The sequence below is a fragment of the Salvelinus namaycush genome, chromosome 41, assembly GCF_016432855.1.
Source record: "Salvelinus namaycush isolate Seneca chromosome 41, SaNama_1.0, whole genome shotgun sequence".
NCBI lineage: Eukaryota > Metazoa > Chordata > Actinopteri > Salmoniformes > Salmonidae > Salvelinus > Salvelinus namaycush.
In genome coordinates this window covers 8994031-9006149 of record NC_052347.1, presented here as the reverse complement: position 1 = coordinate 9006149, position 12119 = coordinate 8994031, and the positions used below count along the sequence as shown (strand labels likewise).

At 40.6% G+C, this 12119-nt stretch overlaps 1 protein-coding gene across 1 annotated transcript in view; it reads right to left on the bottom strand.

Moving 5' to 3' along the window:
* Positions 1–269: 269 nt before the first annotated feature.
* Positions 270–12119, bottom strand: part of LOC120033985 (myoferlin-like) — a 67688-nt gene continuing 55838 nt past the window's right edge. The window contains exons 43-52 of the mRNA XM_038980386.1: positions 11071–11219; positions 10625–10764; positions 10027–10115; positions 5728–5823; positions 4917–5058; positions 4481–4580; positions 3999–4192; positions 2993–3102; positions 2637–2784; positions 270–2278 (exon numbers count right to left, since the gene is read on the bottom strand). Coding sequence (XP_038836314.1) covers positions 2240–2278; positions 2637–2784; positions 2993–3102; positions 3999–4192; positions 4481–4580; positions 4917–5058; positions 5728–5823; positions 10027–10115; positions 10625–10764; positions 11071–11219 — 1207 coding nt within the window. The 3' untranslated portion in view covers positions 270–2239. The remainder of the gene's footprint in view (positions 2279–2636; positions 2785–2992; positions 3103–3998; positions 4193–4480; positions 4581–4916; positions 5059–5727; positions 5824–10026; positions 10116–10624; positions 10765–11070; positions 11220–12119) is intronic.

Here is a 12119-nt window from a genome sequence, read left to right as displayed (position 1 = left end):
CAGCCAATAGATCATTCAGCCAATCGATAAATTGGTGGAATTGTCTACTGATTGATTGAGTACTGACACAGTATACAAACACAATCTATGGTAGTGACAAAGGGCAGTAGGCCAGATTCAAACCTATATGAACACTTTTAGCCATGTGTGCCGCAGGGCTGTGGAACTACCGCTACACCAGCCAGGTGTCAGTAAGTGATCTAAAACGCTGCCTTCAGGATCAGTGTGGAGAGAAACATTTACAGTAAATCCGCAACCGCCACTGTTGTACATAATCATTGTTCTTTATTAAAACATAGAAAAGCCTATTGATATGAATGAAATATTAACACAACAGTTGTTAGAGCCATTTTCTATGTGAAAAGAAAATATGTTAAAGTTATTATTCACAGTATGGAAACTGTTTATATGGAAATATAATGGGTTAAAGCGAAGATGTGTCAGTGGAACCCATAGAGGTAGAAAGAGGACTCTGGATGGATAGAACCTGTTTCAGCATGAACATTGCCATTGAGGGCTTTCACCATTTTAAAGTAGTCAACTGTTTGGGACTTCCTATGGGTTAAATTAAGGAAGGATCAGCCAATGAATTATACTCCTGAGGAAACATTCCAGAACTGCAGCTGGCAGTAAATCACCAACCTTGGCTTTATACCTGTTCAGACAACACACTCCAGGTGGCAGTACGCACCCTTTTAGTTTGTTTACTGACTCATAAATGTAGAATAAGAAATTGACTACTTTAAAGTAACTGTCCAATATTAATGTGAGTAGACCACTGATTGGCCAGCTCATCCTCGTCAGGAGGATGTCATCATCCTCTATGAGGAAATAGCAAGCATTTTTTTCTGTTTGAGATACAAGTTTGAGGTTGGGATTTTTAAGTGTTTTTTCTCCAATTTCTGCTTTGGCCACAAAAGAGTATAGGATGAGCCAACAACATTATTTGGGTATGAGTTATCAGAACATTACATTTTAAAAGTGAGAGTATCACTGGACAGTTACTTTAAAATGGAGATACCCCTCAATTGCACTGCCCATCCTGTCTCAGAAGCCATTATAGCACAGATACAATGATGAGCCTTCTTTTTACCTCTATGGTGGAACCGAATTAGAACGGGATAGAAGCCCGCTAGAAAAATGCCTTCCAAAAACTAGAGTGATTAATACTGTTTCATTTGTGGATTAATACCTTTGGATTTACCTTTTGATGTCAAAACAATCATCTATTTTACCTTAATCATTTTGTGTACCTTTTTGAGTTAGATCCCAATTAATATTTATAGTAAAACTGTCTATGCTTACATGGAAACCATGCTTAATTTTTTATGTGTGACATACCTGGACTTACCCGGACTGTATGACATACCTAGACAATCTGTGTGTAAATTAAATGGGATTTTTGTTGCAACCAAGACATTATCTCATGCCCTTTCTTGGAAATGCGTTGGGACCTTCTTTGTACGGTGTCTAAGGAAGTGGCTTATTAGAATGTTGGGACATTGTTTGTATGGTGTCTAAGGAAGTGGCTTATTAGAATGTTGGGACCTTCTTTGTACGGTGTCTAAGGAAGTGGCTTATTAGAATGTTGGGACCTTCTTTGTACGGTGTCTAAGGAAGTGGCTTATTAGAATGTTGGGACATTGTTTGTACGGTGTCTAAGGAAGTGGCTTATTAGAATGTTGGGACATTGTTTGTACGGTGTCTAAGGAAGTGGCTTATTAGAATGTTGGGACATTGTTTGTACGGTGTCTAAGGAAGTGGCTTATTAGAATGTTGGGACATTGTTTGAAGCCACAACAACAGTGTTTGTTGTTAGTAGTTCGTTCTGTCAGTGATGACAAAATCTCTATATTAGGGTTAGTAAAGCATGCATACAAAATAGCATTTGATTAAATGCAGAAGACACATTATCGGTTGAATGCATTCAGTTTTGCGACTAACTAGGTACCCCCTTTCCCTTTCCTTTTGCTTTCGGTATTTCAGGGAAATACAGACAGATAAGAACAGTACAAGTACAGTACAATTAAAAGGGCTGTGTAGCTACAGTATTTAATGCAAGTGAAGTGTAGCCTTGATTGATAAAGTGTAAAAATGTAAATAATGCATGCAACTCTGAAGACAACGCTGATAGGAATACATTGCATAGAGTTTGTGAGGGCCTGAGTGTCAAGACTTCTGTCGCCTTATCCCTTGGACGAAGACGGGCATAGTACTCATCTGCCCCGTAGAGTAACTCCTAAGAGAAAGGCTTCACAATTTTCATCGAGATGTAGTTCTGGAGAGGCAAGAGAAAAGATTTAATTAATAAAACACATCTTTGACTTTTATTTAAAGTAAGCTTAAATCCTCTGTTATATTCATATGCAGGATGCATTTATGGAGTGGAATTATTGCAATATTGCACTCTATTATCAGATAAAATAAATGCAGTTATGATTAATTCGACCATATTATGTTGCAATTCATCATATCAAAGGAATGATGCACGTTGCCTGTTTACACTATATGAGTGAATCACATACAAACACAACAAATGTATGCACTATGTACTCACTATAGTTGCTATGGATGAGTGTGTCTTCTAAGTGGCATAGACATATTCGTATTATAGATTACAAGGACATATATCTTACTGGTAGGGAGTACAGCAGGATCCCAAGGAACAAGAGCACAAGCAGGAGGACTATCAAACCAATGAAGATCCATTTGAATCTGCGCCATATGATGAACCTCATGGTCTTGCATGGACTGGTGAACCAGAAGAAGGAAGTGTCGGGGCGACTGTATGGGGAGAGAAACAAAACACATTTTTTTAGGGGGTAAGCCTAGGCAAGCCCAGTTTGAAATGTAGACTCTTATTGGGTGCCGTGTTGTTAGTGAATGTTATAGCGCTATGTAGTTTGTATGTTAAAACATTCTACTTACAATGTACAAGCTACAATGTTATTGTCATAGGTGGTTGAAAGGTGACTTGTGGATGTTGTCTTACTTGGGAAAGTCTAGTTTGGGGTTCATGTTGGGTTCGTCCCGGCCCTTCCCAGCAGGCCTCTCTTCTACCTCCCCCTCTTCCACTATTTCCAGGGTCATCTCCACTTTCCCCTATGGGAACACAGAGACAGTCATAAACACTCCACAGACTTTCTCATCCATCTTCTCTGTGATCTATAGACATATTTAGCCCTAAAGCTTGTGACTTCAGACATCCATTTCACGTCATTATGTTTATCAATACTGTGCAAAGGATCAAAGTGACTAAATACTGTCACCTATGAGCAGGCATTTCTGGTTATAAATTCATCCACAATGACACATGATCCACCATAAGAATTTATTTTGAGGAAATCTGTATTAACTTATTTTACATTTACATCTTAGTCTTATCCAGAGAGGCTTTCCTTCATCTTAAGGTAGCTAGGTATGACAACCACATACCACAGTTACAGTAAATTCCCAAAGGGAAAGGTTGGTGTGTGTGGTGCGTCCTGTCCATGTGTGTGTGTTGTCCACAGGGCCGGCCCTACCGATAATCAACATAAGCGGACGCTAGGTCGGTGTCAGGGTCTCAACTTACGTTGTGAATTAAAATAGTAGAAAACACAAGGTGCAATTTTTTAATTTGGTTGTGTTCCTCCATTGATTTTGGGGGCACAAAGGTAGTCTAGCGGTTAAGAGAGTGGCCAGTATCCGAAAGGTCGCTGTTTCAAATACCAGAGCTGACTAGGCGAAAAATCTGACATGCCCTTGAGTTGAGCTCCTGTAAGTCGCTCTGGTTAAAAAACGTCTGCTAAATTACAATTTTGTTAGTCGCTCTAATCCAGGTATCGTATGAACATGGCAAAATTTTGTTTAGAATTGTGGTAAATTAGCTTGAAAACTGCAAAATATTCTCTCTGCCCCATGGCAGAATTGAAATATTTTCTGTATTCATGGCAAAATGGGAAAATTAACTTAGAATTTGCTATTTTTTCTCTCAGTTTCACTACAACAGGACTTACACCCAGGATGTGCTTCCCGTCCTGCTCAATCATACAGGGCCACCAGCCCCGCACAGACTTCTGGGAGAACAGAGAGTTGGGCGTTGGTTGTTTGGAAGGTGTGGAGCCTGTAACCCCTGGTAACATTTTCAGACTGCATTTCTCAGGGGTCTTGGCAGGGGGGATCAGATGAAGCAGGTCCAGCTCGACTGTGCCTGTGTCCCAAATACAACACAAACTGCATTAGCAATCCCTTTATATCACTGTTTCCTTCCCACATTTCCTATTCACCATTATATGTTATGTACTGCAGACCTGGGTTGAAGATTGGTTTTCAGATGCTGATGGATGTTTCTTGTTATTGTTTTGATGGACAATAAACATAAATTAATTCAATGAGTTAACCAGTCAGTCAGTCAGATTTTTGGAGACATCCGGTGATGAGAAAAAGAGAAACACTTTGTATCAGTTAGTTTAGATCAGAGGAAATAAATGTATCTTACCCAGGTAGTCATCCAGTGAGAATTTGTCATTGTCCCAAATCTGGACGATCAACTTTGGGGGGGTCCGAAACTCGGTTTGGTCCAGATTCCAAAAATGCTCCTGACAACAAACCAAACAAACACATTTGGAAGTCTGGAGCTCAACATCTGCCCAACATATACATTTCTGAAACTATTGTTTACGGTCAACTTAATTTGTCAAAATGCTTCACTTTAGGTCGTAACTGTAAAAGAGAATGTGTTAGCTCAGTTGGTAGGGCATGGCACTTGCAACACCAGAATAGTGGGTTTGATTCCTGGTACCACCCATACATTAAATGTATGCACAACACACTTGACTAAATCGCTTTGGATAAAAGTGTCTGCTAAATGGGGTATATCATTATTATAGTCAAATAAAGGCAATAAATAATACAATAAATCTCTTCAAACGCACTTTCCTGGAAACGAGACACAGTTGCTCTGCGGGCAGGTAGTCAAAGCCAAAGACGAATCGCCAATTGAAGTTGCCGTCACCATCCAGGGATCTGTAATGGACGTCTGTCTTCTGCTTGTCCTGTTCCATACCAGGCATCCATCTGTAAATAAATATACTTTAAAATGACTAAAACCAAATTGAAACAGTGTAGTAATGATAATGGGCCTACATTCATACAGTTTCTTGACTGTTTCCAGCTCGCTTATAATCACCAAAATGAAAGCTAGACAGTCAGGGAGCATCACAAATTCCCAAACAATGGATAGAGCACTATTTTTTGCTAATTTTGACGGCAAGGAAATATAACAAATATTCAGTGCGTCCCTCCAGACCTCATATGTGGCCTTCAGGGCAAAATGAGTTTGACACCACTGTTCTAGCGCCTATTAACTCGATCAACCATACATCATTATTTCTCTATCAATTCCCTGTTTACTGTTGTGTACGCCACCAGTCGAGTCGGCAATGGGGTACACTCTCATGCACTCTGCAATGAAAACATTTCAACATAATTATGAAGTCAAAGTTGGTTGTGTCTTTACTTGTGTGTATTTTTTTACATTTGTTTTGGACACCTAGGTTTTCCTGCTAGAACCAGCACCTAGATCTAAAGTAGATGGACAGCTGTGCACATTGTTTTCACTTCTTTTTTGCACACTTAAAATGTAGGGTTTACAACCCTAGCTTGATCAGTAATACAGTATGATCCGTATGAGTAGCCAATCACTCAATACTGTACCATTGAGTAGCCAATCATGCTCTGCCGTACCCTTTGACGTAAATGTCACTCATACTCTCTCCGGTGATGCTGGTCTCATCTAGTATGACATCAGTGGTGTTCCAGACGATAGCCCGCATGAAGTACCTGTTGAAAAATATCATACACTTAAAGGCTCAATTTCAATAAACAACCTAACACTGCCACTTTCTTTGGTAAATGTAAAGGTATGAGATGGGGATGTAACTACGCAAATTCATAAGCAGAGCTGAGAATGCAAGAACTGACAGTCTATGAGATTGACACAATTCACGCACAGTCATCCTGATTCCCATTTAAAATAGCCAAAATATATGTTCTCTCGTGTCTAACGATCAGTAATGGTGAAAAGACAGGCTGAGTGGGTGGAGAGCTAATAGCCGGAGTGGATAGGGAGCTCACCTTGACTGACAGTTCTTTGAAACACCTATGTCATGAAACTTGGACACAGTGAGCAGTGTTGCAGTGAGATCATCCAAGCAACTCAAACAGCATTGAAGTTGTATGCAACATCCAATCCTGTCATACATCACATGATGGTTTCACAAATGATTTGTTTTTCCAACTGTTTGGTTATTGTAACAGCATCAATATATATACATAATGATGCCTGTATAATTGAGTTAGCTAGCCAAGATGGAATTGTCAGCACTGATTTATCAAGCTAGCTATATAGTTCATATTTCATTTGAAACTGGACGGGGTGAGGTCTGGGTACACCTCATAGAATATATATATATATATATAAACAGTACCTTCGGAAAGTATTCAGACCCCTTCACTTTTTGTTAGGTTACAGCCTTGTTCTAAAATTGATAATACCCCCCAATAACCCATAATGACAAATACTTTTTTGTTGTTGAAGTTTTTGCTAATTTATTACAAATAAAAAACAGAAATATCACATTTAACTAAGTATTCAGACCCTTTACTGAGTACTTTGTTGAAGCACTTTTGGCAGCAACTACAGCCTTGTGTCTTCTTGGGATGATGCTACAAGCTTGGCACACCTGTATTTGGGGAGTTTCTCACATTCTTCTCTGCAGATCCTCTCAAGCTCTGTCAGGTTGGATGGGGAGCGTTGGTACACAGCTATTTTCAGGTCTCTCCAGAGATGTTAGATCGGGTTGAACTCCGGGCTCTGGCTGGGCCACTCAAAGACATTCAGAGACTTGTCCCGAAGCCAATCCTGCATTGTCTTGGCTGTGTGCTTAGGCTCGTTGTCCTGTTGGAAGGTGAACCGTCGCCCCAATCTGAGGTCCTGAGCGCTTTTCTTCAAGGATCTCTCTTTACTTTACTCCGTTCATCTTTGCCTCGATCCTGACTAGTCTCTCAGACCCTGCCGCAGAAAAACATCCCCACAGCATGATGCTGCCACCACCATGCTTCACCGTAGGGATGGTGCCAGGTTTCCTCCAGACGTGACGCTTGGCATTCAGGCCAAAGAGTTCAAACTTGGTTTCATCAGAACAGAGAATCTTGTTTCTCATGGTCTGAGAGTCTTTAGGTGCCTTTTGGCAAACTCCCAAACGGGCTGCCATGTGCCTTTTACTGAGGAGTGGCTTCTGTCTGGCCACTCTACCATAAAGGCCTGATTGGTGGAGTGCTGCAGAGATGGTTGTCCTTCTGGAAGGTTCTCCAATCTCCACAGAGGAACTCTAGAGCTCTGTCAGTGACCACCTCCCTGACCGAGTCCAGCTCTAGGAAGAGTCTTTGTGGTTCCAAACTTCTTCCATTTAAGAATGATGGAGACCACTGTGTTCTTAGGGACCTTCAATGTTGCAGAAATGTTTTGGTACCCTTCCCCAGATCTGTGCCTCGACACAGTCCTGTGTCAGAGCTCTATGGACAATTCCTTGGACCTCATGGCTTGGTTTTTGCTCTGACATGCCTTTCCAAATCATGTCCAATCAATTGAATTTACCACAGGTGGACTCCAATCAAGTTGTAGAAACATCTCAAGGATGATCAATGGAAATAGGATGCACCTGAGCTCAATATCAAGTCTCATAGCAAGTGGTCAGAATACTTATGTAAATAAGTATCTGTTTTTTTATTTTTAATACATTTGCCCAAAAAATGTAATACCTGTTTTGGCTTTGTCCTTATCGGGTATTGTATGTAGATTGCTAAGGAAATAGTTTGTTTTATTAAATACATTTTAGAACAAGGCTGTAACGTAACAAAATGTAGAAAAAGTAAAGGGGTCTGAATACCTCCCGAAGGCACCTTGACTGCGAGACCATGTTCATAAACCATGACTATCAATTATTATCTTGCAGAGGTGTGGACTCGAGTCACATGACTTGGACTCGAATCAGACTCGAGTCACAAATATGATGACTTGCAACTCGACTTTGACACCAATAACTCGTGACTTAACTTGAGCCCTTTGACTCGAACTTACTTGATAACTTCCCCAAGCCCAAATATTAAAAATGATGCTATAAAAAAATGTGTGCAGCGCATCAACTCTTCATTTAACGGATTACAGTTTGAATCGGACAGCAGCCAATCAAATTGTGCCAGCTGAGAAAAAGTTGTGCGGGGCAGTGGAGAGGAACGTTGGTGGGTAAATTCAGATGAAGCCCTTGGAAAGACGATACCCCAAATTATTATTTTCAGATATAAAGACTATGCTGTATCAACAAAAAACGGATTGCAACTTCCAAAACATGTGGGAAGAAAATTACAGACGGAGGCGCAACAACTTCCAACTTTGTTCGACATTTGAAGCTGCACAAAGAACGGTAAGTCGTGGCTAATATAGCCGACAGCTATATAATTTATAACTTTGCTAGTGTAGCATGTAGGCTAATGTAACGTTAAATCAATGAGCCTCCACACAGTCAGTCAGTGCGGGAACGTGATCATTGCACCCAAGATTGAGCTTCAACTGGCTAGGCAGTTGGTAGCCTAAATCCTGCCTGATGTAACTGCTGTTCCTAAAACCATTGACATACGTAAGTCTACTGTAACCATACACAGAGAGGGTGTGTGTGTATGTGTTAAGGTTGGGCGATTGTGTACAAGCCTACATCGCCCGATTGCGCCCCATAGTGATCCTCGATAGTCGATCGCCATGGAAATATAAGGTTTATTTGGAAAGCAATAAATTCATATTTTTTTAAAGCATTCATGAGTTGCGTAAATGTAATATACTAACTATTACTCTTGTTAAAAATATGAAATGGTATTACATTTGGTGAAGAGCACATTATGACTTGTTTAGGACTCGAAACTCAACGTTTAGGACTTGAGACTTGACTCGGACTTGCCTGTCTTGACTTGGGACTTGACTTGGGACTTGAGTGCTAAGACTTGAGACTTACTTAGGACCAAGTAATTGTTTTACAAGTCACATCTCCTATTTGGCATGCCTCTTCTGTTGCAGTTCGCAGCAGCACTGACAGATGTGTTGACATGACAACTGCGTAGGAGTTTTGAACGACCATTCCACCTTTTTTCCCCATGCTAGCTGATGACCTAGCTAGCCATTAACTAGCTAACACCAGACACAAATGAAAGAGGAAACCTGTAAGTAACGTTGCTGTAGATAAATAGGGGAAAACAGTAATTATATTTGCTGACACCCTGCAGTCAAATTTTGGCACCAATAGACTAGCTAGCTAGCTATGTAAACTGCTCCCCTCCGCGATGATGGTTGCAAGGTGGTACTTATTTAAATTAGGTAAGAGAATAAGACGTTACCATTGGTCTATTAAAAGGAGGTGAATAAAAATGTATGTGATGTCACACCCTGACCATAGAGAGCCCTTGGTTCTCTATGGTGTAGTAGGTCAGGGCGTGACTAGGGGGTGATCTAGTATATTAATTTCTATGTTGGTGCTAATGTGGTTCCCAATTAGAGGCAGCTGTTTATCGTTGCCTCTGATTGGGGATCATATTTAGGTAGCTATTTCCCCACCTGTGTTTTGTGGGATATTGATTGTTTGTTTTGTGTTTGTGCACCACTTAGTCACGATTCTTGGTTCGTTTATTGTTTGTGTTTTGCGGAAGTTTCACTTGGAAATAAAGATGTGGAACTCTACGTACGCTGCGCCTTGGTCCAGTTCTTACGACAACCGTGACAGTCACATAAAGCCTCAATTAACCCCGCCTCCTGAGTTCAAGTTTTTAACACAGAGGAGGAAGCCAGTAAGTGTATGATCAAACTTCATTAATGTACCAGCACCAGTCATTCTCATACTTTGGTCATCCTACTTTGATCTGGTTTCATCCAAATATGAAAAATAGGATTTTGACTGTGCAGGGTCTTTATTTTTTAATGAATGTAATAAAGGCCCTCACTTCTTGGCTTGGCGTGGAGTAATGTGGCAGGGAGGTCCCAGTAAACCCAGGCTCTTGGGGAAGATGTCCACCCACATCTGAATCTTTCCCTAACGATGGGGAGAGTGAGAGCCAATACAATTGGTAAGTATTCTCTAGACCAGCCTTTCTCAAATCTCTCCTTGGGGACCCCCCAGAGCTAGCAAAGCTGATTCAACTTGTCAACATCAACATCCAGCCCTTACTGCTTGAATCAGGTGTGCTAGTTCAGAGCTACAACAAAATGGTGAAACGTCTGGGGGTCCCCGAGGAGAGCTTTGAGAAGCACTGCTCTAGACAATGTCATGTTGTCACACAACAAACAAACACTTCATGTAGACATTTATTCTTTTTTTCTTGGATAATGTGGCCTGATAATGCAGTACAATGTTTGGACGTTTCATGAGGGCAATAAGGAAACACTTTATAATGACTATTATAAACTATAAGCATTTCATTATTTCTAAATGCATTTTTTGACATGCTTATAAACTTTATGAAGCACTTATAAACATTTACAATGGCTTACAATGAAGGCTATTAAAACATGTTATCAGGAAAAAGGGGAAAAGGTACTAACCTGGGACAGTGTAGGTTGGTAAGTACTGTAGAGAGTCCTGGTTTCCACATGCTCTGGCACCAGACCCTGTTTACTGAGGACATGCAGGGCCATCCTCTCCCTGGCTGGACCCAGGTGCTGGTGGATGACTTTGTTGGCCTCTAGCGACAGGACACACAACTCAGTCAGGAGACAGAAGTTTGGATTGACGTTCTGATGACTAACACATTCACTATGTTGTGGTTGAAGTAAAACGCCAAATGCCAAATGTATTTTTTTTTTTTTAAAGAAGTAATATTCTTTCTGCTTTATCTGTGGAACTCCTCTAATAGAACTGTATGTACCTCAGATGGTTGAATACTAACTTATTGGGCAAATCTCCCATTGAAATGGATGGTTTACATGGAGGTCTAAAGTGATCCCTCAAGTTAACAACGTGTGGTTTGCTACTTAGTGGTGTTCTGTACCAAAGTCCTGCAGGCTGTAGTCTCTCCCCTCGAAGGAGAGAGTGCTGCTGTCAGCAGAGGTGCGGGGTGAAGGGATCCCTCTCAGTCTGGCCAGGTTCTCCAGGATCTGGGAGGGCTTCAGCTGATCCCTCCACTGGTTGGTCCCTGAGCTGTTTTGTAATGTTATATAATTGTTATATCGTATACACCACCGTTCAAAAGTTTGGGGTCACTTAGAAATGTCCTTGTTTTTGAAAGAAAAGCACATTTTCTGTCCATTAAAATAACATCAAATTGATCAGAAATACAGTGTAGACATTGTTAATGTTGTAAATGACTATTGTAGCTGGAAACAGCAGATTTTTTATGGAATATCTACATAGGTGTACAGAGGCCCATTATCAGCAACCATCACTCCTGTGTTCCAATGGCACGTTGTGTTAGCTAATCCAAGTTTATAATTTTAAAAGGCTAATGGATCATTAGAAAACCCTTTTGCAATTATGTTAGCACAGCTGATAACTGTTGTACTGATTAAAGAAGCAATAAAACTTGCCTTCTTTAGACTAGTTGAGTATCTGGAGCATCAGCATTTGTGGGTTCGATTACAGGCTCAAAATGGCCAGAAACAAAGAACTTTCTTCTGAAACTGTCACGATCGTTATGAGACGAATGAGTGGACCAAGGCGCAGCGTGGAAAAAATACATCTTCTTTTAATGAAGAAAAACAAACACTTACTAAACGAACAAAAACAAACGATTGTGAAGCTAAAACGAACTAAGTGCACACATGCAACATAGAACATAGGCTTTAGGTGTTTGTGGGTAATTGTCTATGGCTGCCTTAAATATGGCTCCCAATCAGAGACAACAATAAACAGCTGTCTCTGATTGAGAACCAAACCAGGCAACCATAGACTTTCCTAAACACCTACACTGAACACAACCCCATACATTTCTACAAAACCCCCCTAAACAATACACACACCCTAAACTAGACAAAACACACAAACATCCCCCATGTCACACCCGGACCTAACTAAACTAATAAAGAAAATCAATATAACAAA